This window comes from Cavia porcellus, unplaced genomic scaffold, assembly GCF_034190915.1.
Source record: "Cavia porcellus strain 051 isolate PalLab524CR breed Dunkin Hartley unplaced genomic scaffold, mCavPor4.1 scaffold_5, whole genome shotgun sequence".
In the NCBI taxonomy this organism is placed as follows: Eukaryota; Metazoa; Chordata; class Mammalia; order Rodentia; family Caviidae; genus Cavia; species Cavia porcellus.
Genome location: NW_026947488.1, coordinates 59,229,395 through 59,245,235, shown reverse-complemented (window position 1 = coordinate 59,245,235; position 15,841 = coordinate 59,229,395). Strand labels below are relative to the sequence as shown.

The window sequence follows — 15,841 nt, the reverse complement described above, 5'->3', positions numbered from 1 at the left end:
GGCACTGAGGCCAGGCCCAGAGCAGGGCACCTTGCCCGGCGCCACACACCATGGCTGTTCAGTCTGGCGGGTTGGCTCGCCATGGCCTGGGCCTGTGTCCCAGTGGCATTTGCTTTGCACACAGCAGCCATGGGAGGGTGGTTAGAGATGGGCTTCACTCTGTTCCTTATTAGCAATGGTCAGTCAGACTGAGTTTAGCTCTCCACAATCCCTCAACATCGGAGGACAACACTCTGCCCCGTCCAGTCTCAACCTCAGTGCTGTTAGCTAAAGTCGTCTGACAGAGGACTCCAGCCTACCTCCTGATCCTCAGCGGCATCTATCGACCAGAAGAGTGGGCTGTTTGGTCATGGTCACTCATTTAGTTTGTGCACATTCTAATTGCAACAATAGGGCATAGCAGTCTCATTCACTCTGGCTGGGATCAGAGCAACAGCTGGAAATGCTCAGGGCCGGACTACCTTCGGGGCATCTCGCTGGTGCCAGGAGGTGGGATGAGGAGGTCTTTGGCTCAGAAGCCACATCCGTGGGGTGCAGCTGGGGCTGTGTGCTGGGTGCCAGTGCAACGTGGGAGTGTGTGCGAATATGCACAAACAAAAATACCCCTCAAGTCTCGCTTCATGGGAAAAGTCTCACATATGACTCTACTTCCAATGTACCCCGTGGGTATTTTCTTATTAGTACATGTTTGTGGTATACAATGATCAGTGATTACATTCCTCGGGGTACATGTCCATAATGGATCATGGATCATAATTTTTGTTCATCCTCTTTCCTGCATTCCTCCTCCTCCATTAGTCCCTTCCCATTTGCAAAAAAAATCTCCCTATTTCTGAATATCTTTTATTTTGCTATTTATTTGTGTCTTGGGTTTTTCATATAAGAGAAACGATGCAATATTTAAGTTTCTATTTTTGATTTACTTAACATTCTGGTCTCAAAGTACATCCATTTTTCCACAAATGACTCATTTATCCTGAGGGATCTTGTTTTGAATTATGCAAAATCATCAGGGACAAATACATTTTATTAATTGCAATATCCTGAGTGGTGATGTGACTATGGAACATCTTCTGGAGACAGGTGCTCCTTGGACTGAAGTTTGGCTTTGATTATTTTTGTTTGTTTGTTTGTTTGACGGCTCATTTTGGTTGTTGCTGTTGTTAGTCTGTATTTTGTTGTGTTGACCAGGTTGGCTGTAAATTGCAATCCTCCCACCTCGGCAAGTAGCTGGGATTACAGGCTTTCATCTCCACACCCAGCTGAAGTGGGCTTTTGAGATTTCCTAATGAATTGGCCATGGGCCACCTCCTCACTACTGGGAACTCAATTCCTCTCTGTCACTGGAACACAGACCCTTCCTCATAGGGCTGCGAAGGCTGTGAGGATGCGTGTCCTCAAATTTCAGCCCAGTGGCTAAATAATGTAGTAATCTAAAGTAGTGCCACTATCTCTGTGGATGCCTCAGAACCTCGAATGAGGAGGCACCCTACTTCCTATGAAAAGCTAAGTCTGACAGCTCTTCACCATGGAATAAATGACCTATGGGTGTCTGAAATTGGCTTCTTCGTGGTCCTCACCCTGGGTGCTCTACTTTGGCCTGGGAATGGGAACAGGCCCCATTCCTCAGCATGGTCTCTGCTGGAGCCCTCACATATGAGGCCATGAGTTTCTCTAGGTGGAAGCGTAGGCTACTCCTTGCTCATTTCCCAGGCCCTAACATCCGTGCAGACTGATGATCTTGGCATGGTAGGTAGAGCATGGACTTTGGCATTCACATCTCTTCTCAGCCATTCCCTTGCCAAGTTTCTTAGGCAAGCTGCTTCACCAATCTGAACCTTTGTCTCCTTAGCTATAAAAATGGGACCCATAATACCTTCACTGTGTTCTAAGAGAAAAAATAAAATAATACAGGTGAAGTGCCTGGCTTATATTAGCTGTTTGGCAGATTTCTGTTTGCCTGCCTTTGCTGTGGTATCTGAAATCTGTTGTTCATAAAGAATGGACCCCGGCCCTATTAGCATACGTTGACTGCTGATTTCCTCTGCCTTTGAACACAGCTGCTCCAGAAATGAACATGGGAAATGAAGAGTTACTGTGAGTGTTAGAGGGGGAGAAATGAAGAAGGACTGAACATTGTGGGAATCACAGAGACCTTTAACAACTAATTGCTAATTTTAAAAAGGCCACACAGACATTTATGGATGTTTGGATATTCTAAATGTCAGTGGGGTCTGTAAATGTGCCCTGGCACCTTTTAAAGAAAAGATTAGCTACCGAGCCAAAGCCTTTAAGTCCATTTCTAGAAGGCATGGAGAGGTTTTCACAGATGGGAAACTGGCCAACATGTAACCATACTCCAAGGAGATTAGAGAAGGGTCTTTGGAAGCCAGGGTCTGGGAGGACTAGGTGTAACCTGAAAGATCCTATGGCCAAGTCCAGAGGGAAATCAGGCCTCACAGACAATGCAAGCAGGAAGCTTCCTGGAGGGTATGCAGGAAGGGAGAGATTGTATTTTTGGATCAGTCAAGAAAAGAAAAGGAAGAATCACTTGCTAGTCCTTTATTCACAAAGCTGCCAGCCCCTTCCCAGTGTTAAGTCATCCCAAGGGTGCTATCGGGAAAGAGAGCCATGGGAAAGCTCAGGGTGTGGAGTTTTTGGTGTCCTGAGACTCCACACTGCCCTTCCTCAGTGAAGAATACACAGCTCCTGACCTGCAGAGCTGAATCCATTCCCTTGAGTGGATTGCCCATGAGCATGAGCCCAGCGTGTCCTGTGGTGTGCCATGAATGTGGCAGGAAGCCCCGGAAAAAAGCACAGGGCACCCCCAGGCAGGGCTATGGTGGACATGTCTGAGATGGGCAGGTGTGTGTATGCATGGGCTCTTTCCACACCTGGAGAGTGGACGTGTGAAGTGGTTGTGGAGAAGAGGCAGAGTGGGCATGGGGAAGTGTGTGGGAGGAGAGTGTGGAGGAAGGAGGTGGGAGAAGGTAAGGAAGTAGAAGCAGGGTATACACGAAGGAGTGGGCTGTACGTCAGGGGGTAAGAGGAGGTGGGGGAAACTGAGGAGGCACTTGTGAGGGAGAGGAGAAGTGCGTGTGTGCCTGGAGCAAGTAGGTGGGCAGTCAGGGTAGCAGATTTGCACAACCTGGCCAGTTGGATCTATTTAACCTGAAAGGAAAAGAAAACAAACAGGAGGGGGAAATCATAAAACGCATGGGTGTTATTAATTCAACTGAAAGAAAAATAGTCCTGAACAGAGGAGCGGAACAAAACCTAATGAGATTTTGATGTGGAACATTTTTTTCATGTGCACAGTGTAGGAAAAGAAAAATGAACGTGGAGGAATGATAGAAAATACAGGGTGGGCCAGGGAGGCACAAGGTCCTGGGAGGCAGTAGCCTCTGAGAAAGCCTGAGCACTTGACCTAAAGCTTAGCTAACTCTCCATGGGGCTCTTATAACATCTGTTTTGTGGGCAAGTCACCACTCTGCTCGGCGGGCCTGAAAGAAAACACGATCTCCAACACAGGCCTGGTAGAGACCCAGTGTGGCTTCCTCCCTTTGGGCACTCAGGCGCAGTCAGTCATTTTCCTTGCTCAGGAACAAGACAAGGTTGATCAAGGTTGATTCTTGCTTCCAGTCAAAGGTCTTGGAAGCAAGTTATGTCCTGCTGTCCAGAAAGATTGGCTTCTCTGGGGCAGCCATGAGAGAATGTTATGCTAGGTAGAAGGTGTCTTTAAGAGTTAGCATTCAGGGTGAAAAGGGAAGGCTGTTTAATAGCCTGGTGACTTTGGGCATCCTGGGAACCAGCCCTTGCGCTGCTGAGCAGTGAAGTTTGAAGAAAACAATGGTTCTATCTGCAGGAGGCCTTGAACTCCCTAAGGAACTCACAGGGGACAGGAAGGAACTTTCTGCTCCTCTTGCTGCACCTGGTGTAGTTGAGGCTGCTGGCTGGGTGCACATATGCCTGTGACCCAGGGACTTGACATGGAGACCACTAAGCACAGCTAGTAGCGAGGCCTCTGTGAGGTGGGAAGCCACCAGGGTTGGCTTCTTTCACTCAGGAACCAGAGAACTTTCAGGATTCAGAACTTGGACTGCCCAACTCAGGATAGGAGGTACAGACATCCACAGGAGGAAAACAGTGAAAAGAATTCAGCACAACAGAACCAACCCAGAGAGGAGAGTCCAACCAGAGCAGGGCAGAACTCCACAGCTACATATCCCAGAGGAGAACTCTGCTTTTTTTTTTTCCATGCATATTGTGTCTCCAGAAGCTTCGTTTGCAGAAAGATTTGGTGTCTGAAGTGTTTGAAAACCACCAGATTAGACTAGGAGCCAGCATTTTCCTTAAAGCATCAGGTAGTAAATATTTCAAGCTTGCTCAGCATAAGGTCTCTGTGAAACTATTCAGCAACGCTACGGTGGCGTGAAAGTGCTCCCCACCCCATGATAAAGCAGCAAATGGGTTCAACTGGGCTTCCATATAATGTATTGGCACAAACAGACTGGGGACTAAAGGTAGTCCTTAGTCAGTAGTTTGCCAACCTCTAGGCTAGATAGTTCTCAAGATTTCTGCCAGGTTCACTGCAGCCTTCAGGTACCCAGAACCAAATCCCAAGGGAAAGGGACCCCCCAAACTGCCTCATGTGGATAATCATGGATCGTGGGAGCAGCCCTTATTCTCTCCCATGTGACTCTTTTCCTTGGCTCTCCTGAAATCTGTCTCCCAACAGTATCTCTGTGGGTCCTAGGTCTGCCTCCCAGAATCACCCAGACCAAGCCCATTGGTTCACAACTGAAGGAACACAGCCCAAAAGCTTTGCTTCCTTAGGCCCAGTCCTTTGTCTCACTCTCCTGATATAAGTCCCTTCCAGGAGGTCAGATCCTCAGGCTGATGTCTAGAAAGAAGAAAGAAGAATCTCCCCTCCTGATCTGAGGCTAAAGTTGTGGATGTGTCATCAAACACCAGGGTCTTTTCCCCACAAACTCTGTCAAGCCAAGTCTCATTGTTCCATTTGCTGACCAGCTGAATTCTTTGAGGTTAAAGTAAAGCTTTTGTATTTTACTTCCATAAGACTGCTTCTCCATGGCTGAAGTCCTTTCTTGCATATCTTTTGGTGTAATTTGAGCTTCCACACTTTGAAATGCCCCACCAGCCACTCCTTTTAGCAGCACACATCCTGGTGCTCATAAATTGTAAGTGGTTGCTATCCTCTCGCTCCTTGACAACAGGGCACAGAGTGGCACATTCTGGAGCCATCCCTCTCCCTGAGGATTCTCCTGTCAGATGTCCCCACTGTGTCTAGCAGGATGACAGGCTTTGTCAACATGCTTCCTCTAGTCAAGTAACACCATACTACAGCTTCCTGCTGCTTTGGAAGCCCCACTGGCAAAGGAAATGAGGGGGTTTGGTATGAATGGCTGTTGATGAAGTCTTGTTGGCTCAGCTCACCACTTTGTTTTTTCTGCAAGTCCTCCTCCTCAACCTACTGAATAAATCTGTGAACAATAAGTTCTGCCTGGTGCACAGCGGGGAAAAGAGGTGCTGGTTAAGTGCGCATCTCTTTGAATATTAAAATTAAATGACCCTGAGTGCTATTCTGACTGCTCAAGTATGTCCATCTTCTTTCCTGTGACTAAAGTAACCCTGTGGATGGGAGCCAAAATAGGTGCTGCCCAGGGTGTGGGTTCATGTGCACTGGCAAAGATGGATGAAGAGGGACAGGAGGGAGACCCTGCCCAGCAGGACAAGGTCACCTGGCCTTGGTGGACCATGCACAATAGGCCTGCTCTCCCATCCCCAGCTCACCCAACCCCCAGCCTCCTCCGTGTAGTAGGCAATTGCTGGGGACCCTTCTCATTTCAAAGAGGTCAGTGTAGGGAGGGCCATTCTCAACCACACAACTGGTCCTGGACACCTAGGCTGGAGGCAGAGCCGTTCCCTCCTTTCACCTGCTAAGCCCACTCTTTCCCTGTGTAGGTGGACACCCTCTAAGCATATCTACTTATCCTGTTTCCTTTATTGTAATCAATCAACTCATAGAGACCTGCACTGATCTTACTGGTTTCTCATTTTGGACTTGGGCCCCAGGTTTTAAAAGCCTGAGCAGCATTGCCTGTCCCAGGATTCTGTCATTTCAGTCACCCAGTTGGGTTTCTCAAAGCTACTCATCTCTTTGGATGGAAAGTAGTATTGCTGTAGGATTACTATATGCCAGGCTATATAACCTCGGTCATTATTTTTATAAAATATATTTTTATTTTTATTTGACACATAACAGCTGTATATACTTATGGAATACAATTTGTTAACAGATAGGGCCTGGGCAGATTCCCCCAAGAAATGAAATGGAGACCTCAACTTGGCCCCTCCGAGTAGGCAGTAGGGTTCGCTGACTTACATTATAGAAAACATTTCAGTATACATCAGTGAGAGGCATAGATAGAATTATTAGGTAGAGTTAAAGATGTACAGATTCAGAGAGAATGAAGTACATTACAATCCAGGTTTTGACATCTGTGTGTTCTGGGGACTGTCCTCAACGTAATGATCAAGGATGTGCATTCCTGGTTTCTGTCAGGTTATTAGGTGGGGTAGATTAGAATGCAAATCATTTACCCGTGTTTGAAGTTTAGCAATAAGGTACCCAGCTAATGATGCTGGTTCCTTGAGGATGGAGGTTTGTAAGATTTATGAATCTATAGAAAGGAGGAAAAAAACATACAGGCTCAATTTACAAGTGAAAGGCAGGGGCTGAACTTAAAGATTTATTGAATCTTTTAAGATTCAGGAAATTTTGAAGTTTCCTTGAATGGGAAAAATAGGAATTATAACCTTGAGTAACTTTGTGTGTTAAAAATTCAGGTTCTTTTTTTTTTTTTTTTTTTTGGTCTTTTTCCTTTTTATCGGTACCAGGGATCGAACTCACGACTGCCTGCTTGCAAGGCAGGCGCTTAGGCCGCTGAGCTAAATCCCCAGCCCCAAAATTCAGGTTCTTTAAGAAAATAATTTTAAAATTAAATTTTTCTTGTCTTTTATCTATCTCTATTTCTTCTCTGCTACCTCAATATGACATCTCAACACATGTATTCAATCAGCTTAACTGGTGTATCTATCATCTCAGACATTTATCATTTCTTTATATTGGGAACATTCTTTCTCCTAGATATGTTGAAATAATTAGTTGTCAATCATAGTTATTATTTTACTTTACTTATTATTTTTAATTATCACAGGAATATTTTAAAAGGTATTATATCTATTGTGAAGTTGAAGGTGCTGAAGTTCAGAGAGTCCTACCGAGTAGCAAGCAGTAGAACCAAAATTTGAAACTTGGTTTGTCCTGTCTGGTTTCAAAATAAGTTTATGCTATAGCCCTGCAATGTCTTCCTCCAGGCTGACAATCCTGATCCTATTTTTTCTGCTGGAGCAGAAGACTGTGTTTTCTTGGTTTCCCAAGACGAAATTCAAAATGTGTTTGCTTACAGAAATCATTTTATAAATGGAGGCTTACTTTCGTTAGAATAGAACACATATCCCACGGACACTGTGGATTAACAAGACTGTGATTAACTCCACTGTGAACTCAATTGCTTCTAATCTGCAACAGCCCAGTTTACAAACAACTTTAGATCTCACATGGTGAGTGACTTCCAAACAGCCTGCCAGTGGGTGTTGCCAGAGTTTTGGGAAGAATTATTGAAGAGCTGGATTTAGGAGGATGAGGAAATAGGTCCTTCAGAATGGAGCACTGGGAGTTCCAAGAGCTGTGCAGATACCCTGAGTGCTTGGCTTCTTGGCTGTCCTTCTGGAAGCACGGAAGCACCCCTGCAAGTTTCCATTGTCATATGGAATTGTTTCTGGGGTTTAAAATTGCTAACTTCCTCCTCATTTTACTCTGCTCTCCCACAACCTCCCAGTTACCAATCATGCCTCTTCCTGGGTAGGAGGAATGGTGGCTCTCAAGGACCATTATTTGAAACAGGACTCTGCTACTCTCCTGTTTCCTGGCAGAATTCTCTTTTTGCTCTACAGAGAGAAAGAATGACTAATCAAGGAAGCACTATTTGCCAGAGCCTTCTTACGTTGATCCCTCTACGGTCCTCTCCACCCCAGCTACAGACTTTTGCGCAGAGGTACCCTACTATGCCCATGACCACCTTGCAACACTCTCAATCTGGCCACAGGAGAGGTGGTCAGGAGCCTGGAGCAACAGAGTGGCCAGACCTGTCTTCCCCTGACCTGCCTCATCTTTGTGGGCCCCACTGTAGGGAGAGAGACCTTCCACACAGAATCTCCTGTATTTCCAACCTGCTGAGAGATCCAGATATTAGGAGGACAATTCTGCATATGTAAATTTTAGATGAGTCAAAAAGTTGACTCAACCCCACATGCTGCTGGGGTGGGGCTGGGGTAGCAGGAGGAGGGGTGAGGGCCCTGCCTGTTTTCAGTTAGCATTTTACAGTCCTGTGAAAACTGGAAGAGCCAGGCCTCTGGTGTCCTTTGGGAGAAAGAATGTGTTCCGATGAACTGGAGTCTTCCAGAAGTCTGCCTTGGGGAAGATGAGAAACAGACCAACATACACTAACACAGACTGCCTGAAGGAAAGTCTGCCTATAGTACAGTCTTTCTGCAAAACCTCTTTGCTCCCTTTTTCCTGCCCCTCACATTCACCTACATGTGTCCTCTTATTTTTTATAAGTACACAACATCCAACTTCTAGAAGGCCCTGTTCTCAGCAGAGAACACTCGATGCAGCCCATCCCAGGCTTGAGCTCTTCTGATCTCACATCACATCTAACTCTGATTCTGATGTAAACACATGTTCCCACATAAGATCAGGCAACAGGTTCAGACTCCAGCCCTGAAGCATCTAGCCTCTGGCTTGCCAGCCGCTGCTGTGGGTGCCCACAGGGGAAGAAGCTTTGCTCATTTAATGGCTCTTCCATTTTACAAGTGTGAGAGCTTGATGTGGGACAAGTTTAGATCCCAATCAGCTTAGCTGAAGGATAAGAGAGTCATGAGGAGATAGTGAATCCACATGGAATAAAGAATTGGCCAAGAGGCGCTCAGTAGACTTGGATATAATTATGGCCAATTGATGATTTTGTAAAAATACACATTTTTTAATAAAAGCAGTTTCTGATGTTTAATCTGACATTTTAAAAGTTAATAACAGTTAAGTGATCCCCAGAGAACTCTGCTTTCTGGATACTGCGTTAGGTGAAACTCCATGAGGATTTTCGTGGCACTGGTGGACTATGCAATGTGCCATGTGAAGACTTAATGAGGCAGTCAACGTTTTTATGATCTTTGCTGACCATTAAATAGCCCACAAAAATGCTCTTGCTAGCCAAGTCAACAACAAGGTTCTAAAAACTGAACTGAGCAAAATGACAAGAATCAGCAAATCAAAAACTAGCATCCTTAAAGAATCCCGTGTTCTCTGGCCCTCTGTCTCTCCGGGGGAGCTCCTCCTGCAGTAGCCTGGCCTTGTGCATCTTACATACCCACTTTTACACAGCCCCACCACGCAGTCCTCACACCTCAACTTCATGGGACCAAGAACTCGAGTTTACGCAAAATTAACTGCTTCTCTGGCCACCTCACTTCTCCCACCACCTACATCTCTGACAGTAACTTTCCCCAACTTGGGCCTTGAAGTGCAGCCTTAATCTCCCAGGGTCTTCACTGCACTGCCCACCTCAAGATCTGCCTTTTCTGGGGTTTTATTAGAATACAGGTCAGTGCTCTTCCCAGCGCTTCTCTCTTCTCCTGGCAGTGTGGCTTCCCATCTCGGAGCGGCCCCGCTGCTGTTCCTGAGCACCCCTACCCCGCAGCCCCACTGCATCTTTATCTTCCGTCTCAGCCTATGGGGTCTCAGATGAGGCAGCCTCTCTCTCCAATTCCTCTTATACCAATTCCCTTCACTCTCTAGCACCCTGTCCCAGCATCTGTCAAGCAATTTTTTTCAACTGTGGTGGAATGTACATAACATAAAAATTCCCATTTAGCCATTTTAAGTGTATCATTCAGTGGCATTAAATATATTTTCACTGTTCTGCAAACTGTGCAAACTCTACCCCATTCTCTCATCACCATACCCAGACAATCACCATTCCTCACTCTATGAATTTGATCCCATCTATCCATGGAGTCACGTAGCGTGTGTCTTTTTGCATCTGGCTTATTTCACTTAGCACAATCTCCCAAGGCTCATGCATATTACGACACATGTCAGAACTCTCTTCCTTTTCAGGCTGAATAATGTTCCATTGTATCTGCCATATTTTGTCTATTCATTCATCCCTCAATGAATAGTGGGTTGTTTCTCCCTTTTGGTTATTATAAATAAGGTTGTAAACATGGAAGTACAAATACTGGTTGAGGTCTCTGCTTCCAGTTCTTTTAGGTATATATCCAGAAGTGGAACTGCCAGGCCACATGGTCATTCTATTTTTAATTTCTCTATGACCTGCTCACATTTGTTGTTTTCTGAAAATAACCAAACTGTTGGGTGTAAAGTAGTATCACAGAGTGGTTTTGGTTTGATCAAGCAGTATCACAGCTGCCCTTCCCATGATCTGCAGATCACAGTAGGCTGAAGACATTGCCTATGGCTTTCTAGCCCCTCCACATCTCCCACCTAAGCACGGGCCCTTTGGTCACTACGGAGTAATAAGTAACAGTGAGCAAAGACAGAGTGATGTGGTCCTGACATCCCTTCAGGCCTTGTGCTGAGGGTTCTTCTGAAAAGCGAGCACCACCTACACTGTTTTTGAGAAGGTACTGCTTGGGTCTATGCAGGTCCTTCAGTGGCCACACTAGGAGCAGGATCCGATTATTTGCACTTATTTCTTGTACCATCCTTTGCCTTCAAGTGACTTTAAACCATTCTTGAATATGACATGGACCTGACTCTGCCACCCTACTGCTTCTGAAACAATGTTCCACAGAGAGCCACTGTTACGTGAAGGAGGATGGCTTAGCCAAGCACACTTACAAGTGACAGGTTTCGGGGAACTCTGACTTCACTCATTTCTTCATATAAAATGTACCTGAAAATGTTTTGAATCTTTGGAAAGAAATACCTATTTGAAAACTTGGCAGCAGCCCTCTACATAGATGTTGACTCCTTAGAAATGCATCCACTTGGTCAAAGTTGGCCCAGGAGGGCAAACAGAGGAGGGGGCAGGCTGGTTTGTTTGAGTGATAGTTTGCTGGGTCAAAAAGGTTTGTGTACATACCTGACCCTTTCCTGGGCCAGGCAGCCACTGCACCCTCAGTCCAAACTTGCAGCACATTTTGGTCTTGAAGAAGGCCACAGGGACCATGGTACTTGCTCATGTTTCAGTCTCAGGACTTGCTGTCATGAAGGCAGTGATGAGTAGCGAGCCTAGCCTGCCTACCTGGCCCACCATGGCCTCCTATCCTCTGCTGTGTGGTCCCTTGCTAAAAATCAATGGTCTTTGAAAGTCAAGCACCCTGGCAAGGAGAGTAACATATCCAAGACTAGAACCAAGATCTCAGTTTCCAGCCCAGCCCTTCCAACATCTGTTGGTGTTTCATGCCCTGGCCACCAGGATCTCCCCCTGGGGATCTACATGAGTCTGCAAGCACCATACCATATCTGGGTGTGGGACAGGGTTAGTGTCACTAGAAGGATTCCTGAGTGGGGTGGAGGGTAATCAGACCACTCCTGTGTCTCTCAGCAATGTTTTATCATTGTGTTCTTCCAGACTAAAGTGCTGTCCTGAGAAGGGTGCCTCACAGCATTACTGAGCCATGCCAGCCCTTCTTCCAGAGACGGGTACAGCCACCAGGCCTGCTGGCTTATGGAAAATATCCAGTTTTACCTGCCAGGCCTTTCTGAAACAACAGTCTTGCAACTCTCAGTGGCTCCTATGGACTCCCTGTATCCACTACCTTACAGTCTCTGTTTAAAGGGAAACTGAGGCTCAGAGAGAATTAGAAATTTGCTCAACATTACACAACTACCTAGGGATAAAACCAGCTTTTTCACTTCCTGTTTATTTTATCTTTTGGGTGGTTCTTTCCTCCCATGGAGATATGTATCCCTCATGATCAGCTCTCCACGAGTACCTGTGGAGGAGAAAGGCTGAACACCGTGAGAAGATGATACCTCTCCCACTTGGGAAGTGCTGCTCCTGTGGCCACCCACAATCTGCTCCCTCTCACCTTGGTCTCTGAGTCCTTCCTGCCAGCTAAGCAGGGAGAGTGTTGCTGAGGGACCATTTCCTGGAAGTCTAAAAGGAAAGTGGGGATTGGAGGTCAGCCAGTAGAACCAGGAGGCTGGGCTGGTAGTAACCACTAGGCACTCTCGTTGCAGGGAACCTCAGCCGCGTCCAGGCAGAACTTTGCCAGAGGCGTGGGCATAACCTATCCCCTGGTAAGTGCCCAAACACTGTGCAAGACGTGCAGAAGGAGACCAGCAGCATGTGGGGCCTGATGGTGATCGCCCAGCTTCTGGCTGGCATCGGTACCGTGCCCATTCAGCCATTTGGGATCTCCTACGTGGACGACTTTGCAGAGCCCAACAACTCGCCCCTGTACATCTGTGAGTCATAGGCTTGATGTGGACTGTGGGGAGGGGCCAGGACACAGCACTTGCTGAGGCCCTGGGGGCTTAATAGTCCATCTGAAACTCTGCCCACAAAACAGCAAATGAGTACAGAGCTCTGGGGTCAGGCAGACCTGGTGCCAACGCTGACTCTTACTCCCAGCTGCATGGTGCCTGTGGATGGAGCTAAGACCTCTGTGAGCTTACATGAGCTAAGATCTGTACCCACTAGACCCCAAGCAGGGGTCACTGTAGGTGCTAAACCAATACCGTATTTCCCTCAAAATAAGAGCGAGTCTCATACTAATTTTTACTCCAAAAGATGCAGTGGGGATGATTTTTATGGCATGTCTTATTTTTCCATGTATAACAATCTACATTTCTTCATGTACAAAAAAACTGCATCTATTCAAATATAGTCATGGCATCTTTTTCTGGAGCATCATCGTAACTCTCCAAAACCTGAATTCTTGTCTGAATTTCTTGAGTCTCTATTTCCCATAAGAAATATTGACCCAATCTCTCATGTCCAGCAGTAGAGAGCTCCTTAAATGCACACTTCTGGTCCAAGTAGCCTGCTAGCAGTTCTGTGTGTTGATTCAACACAGGGTACTGAGCTATGAAAATTCATATAAGATACAACCACATCTGTTCTTTATCAACTGTGCATGTTATTTGTGCATGTGTCTGTACTCAGATTGGTCATGTGGCAGTCTCAGAAAAGGTGTTACCTCTTGTCCAAAGGCACCCACTTGGGTCTTTACCAGTACTTAATTGTAACTTACAAGTTACAAGTACAACTTTATAAGTACTTAATTATAACTTATATTATCATATTTATTTATATTATTTTATAATTCAATGCCTTTATTATATATTGCAGTGGATATACTAAATGTATCCACCTAACTGATGCTCTTTACTAGGGTTTATTTTGGGGGGGGAGTCTATATCATAGGCATCCTAAAAAAGCATGCTAGGGCTTATTTTAGGGTTAGGCCTTATTTTGCAGAGAATATGATAGCCACCCCCTAGTGCTGTCCAGTCCTGTAGACAGAGCTGGGGTACATACATTTCACCCCAGTTGTCTACCTCAGGGCATGTTAGCCTCAGACAAGCACATGCACAGCAAACAGCATATGGCCACCTGTATGCCCAAATCCACTCTTCCTTTAGAACCAGCCACATGGAGCATCCTCAGGCCCAAGCTCCACATCAGGAAGAGCATAGCCACAGGCTCTCTGACCCCAGAAACTCCTGCCAAGGCTACCAGCACTGTGCCAGCGGGAAACGTCACTCATCAACACATCCCTGACCTGGCATTTTCAGCATGCCATGGGGGCTGTTTCCTTCCTATCCAGTGGGTGGCTAGAGGAAAAGAAGGCTTGATGCTATAAATCTTGGCATTTTGAGTCATTATGACATTCTCCGTGGGAGAAGAAATGGGCTTGTCAGAGCCATAGGTATGGGCTTGTTAGAACCAGAGAATGGGTAGGCGATATGCCAGGAATCCCCCCCAACTCAGATGCATGAGGCTGCCCAGTCTTCTCAATCCCCCTCAGCATCCTTTCCCTTGCTTCAATTTCCAGCCATCCTATTTGCGATTGCTGTGTTTGGACCAGCTTTTGGGTACCTGCTGGGCTCTGTCATGCTGCAGATCTTTGTGGACTATGGCAGGATTGACACAGGTGAGTGTGTGCAATTCCATGAAATATCCCCGCCCACCTCCCAGCTAATTGGGGCAGAGAATGAAGTTCCACTTTCAGAAGCTCATTGCTTCCTTTCCTCCCTCCCTCCTTCCCTTCTTCCTTCCCTCCTGCAGTCCTTCAGACAGCAAGAAGCAGGCAGTCTGTGCCTCCCCTCACCAGAGCTCATGCTGGGTCCTGGTGGGCATGAGCTGCTGGAGCAAACATACTTCTTACCCTTAAGTCTGCAGCAGGAACCTTAAGACCTAGGGCAGCCTTCGAGAATGGTCTCTGCAGTTGTCTGTTTTGATGGCAGCATTAAAAGTAGCTCTCTGGTTCTTTAAGGTACTGCTGATTGTTTAAAAAGAATTAATAAGAACTCTCAAAGAAAAAGAAACACTGCATAAGATATAACTGCGGGCTGTGACTCACCCAGAAGAGCGTGACATGGTACCTTTACCCCGCGTGGGTCCTGGAATTGTGCCTTATCATTTCCACTTTTCACTAGCTAAGCGGTCTGAGTACTTGATTTTTATGAAGTGCAGTTTCCTCATCTGCAAATGCTAGTAAAAATCCAGCAGTTGTAAAGATTAGAGTAAGCTTGATATGCTAAGAGGTTAACAGATGTGAGCTCATATTCTTCCAAAATGATAATGACTAAATCACTGAGAATCTTAGCATGAGAAACTATAGTCCATAAACCAGGCACAAGTCGGAGTTAACCTTTTAAGAACCAGAATGCTAAGCTACATTTCAAGGCCTTGTCCTTTTTTTTTTTTTTTAAAGACACAAGTTGTCTCAACTGGCTTTGAACTTGCAATCCTCCTGCCTCAGTTGCCCATGTAGCTGATATTACAGGTGTGTGCTATTACACCCAGATCGGCAAAGGTTTCCTGCATCTGTGGGCATGTCTTGTATTCCCCCAGCCTCCCACAAGACAAAAAAGGCTGACCTTGTGGCAGAGGGAATGGCAAAGTGCTTTGGAAGTTTTTCTGTGGTTGGATGGGTTGAATGTTCTTTGTTGTTTTGTTTTGTGTTGTGTTGTTTGTTATGGTGGGGCTTGAACCTAGAACCTTAGCGCTGAATTACATCAACAGACTTTTTTGTGTGTGTGCCGGGGATCAAACTCACGACCTCACACTTGCCAGGCAAGCGCTTATGCTGCTGAACTTATCCCCGGCCATACCAGACCTTTATTTTTTTATTTTCAGACAGAGTCTCTCTAAGTCATTAAATTGTCCACACTAGGCTCAAACTTATTATTTTTCTGCCTCAGCCTCTCAGAATGCTGGGATTACAAGCATGTGCCACCATGCCTGGCCACTTTGGAAGTTTAAGAGCAGGAGAGAGCACTCCTGCAGTAGGCAGTCAGGGAGGACTTCCTGGAACTGTGATGTGTGGAGCCGTGACAGATGGGTGGGATCTCTACTGGAAGTGATGGGAGGGTTGAAGCCACTTAAACATAGCCAAGAGGGTGGGAAGCATGGGGAGTGTGGATGCTGTCTGAAGTTGCCATTAGCCTGGGCATGCACTGGGAGGCAGGACAGAGTCAGACCCTCAGGAAGAGCAG

At 46.2% G+C, this 15,841-nt stretch overlaps 1 protein-coding gene across 1 annotated transcript in view; it reads left to right on the top strand.

The window, feature by feature from the left end:
- The window catches only part of Slco2a1 (solute carrier organic anion transporter family member 2A1), an 86,134-nt gene that overhangs the window by 54,365 nt on the left and 15,928 nt on the right, over positions 1–15,841 (top strand). Inside the window, exons 4-5 of the mRNA XM_013159630.3 lie at positions 12,356–12,583; positions 14,176–14,274. Of these exons, the coding sequence (XP_013015084.2) occupies positions 12,356–12,583; positions 14,176–14,274 (327 nt within the window). The remainder of the gene's footprint in view (positions 1–12,355; positions 12,584–14,175; positions 14,275–15,841) is intronic.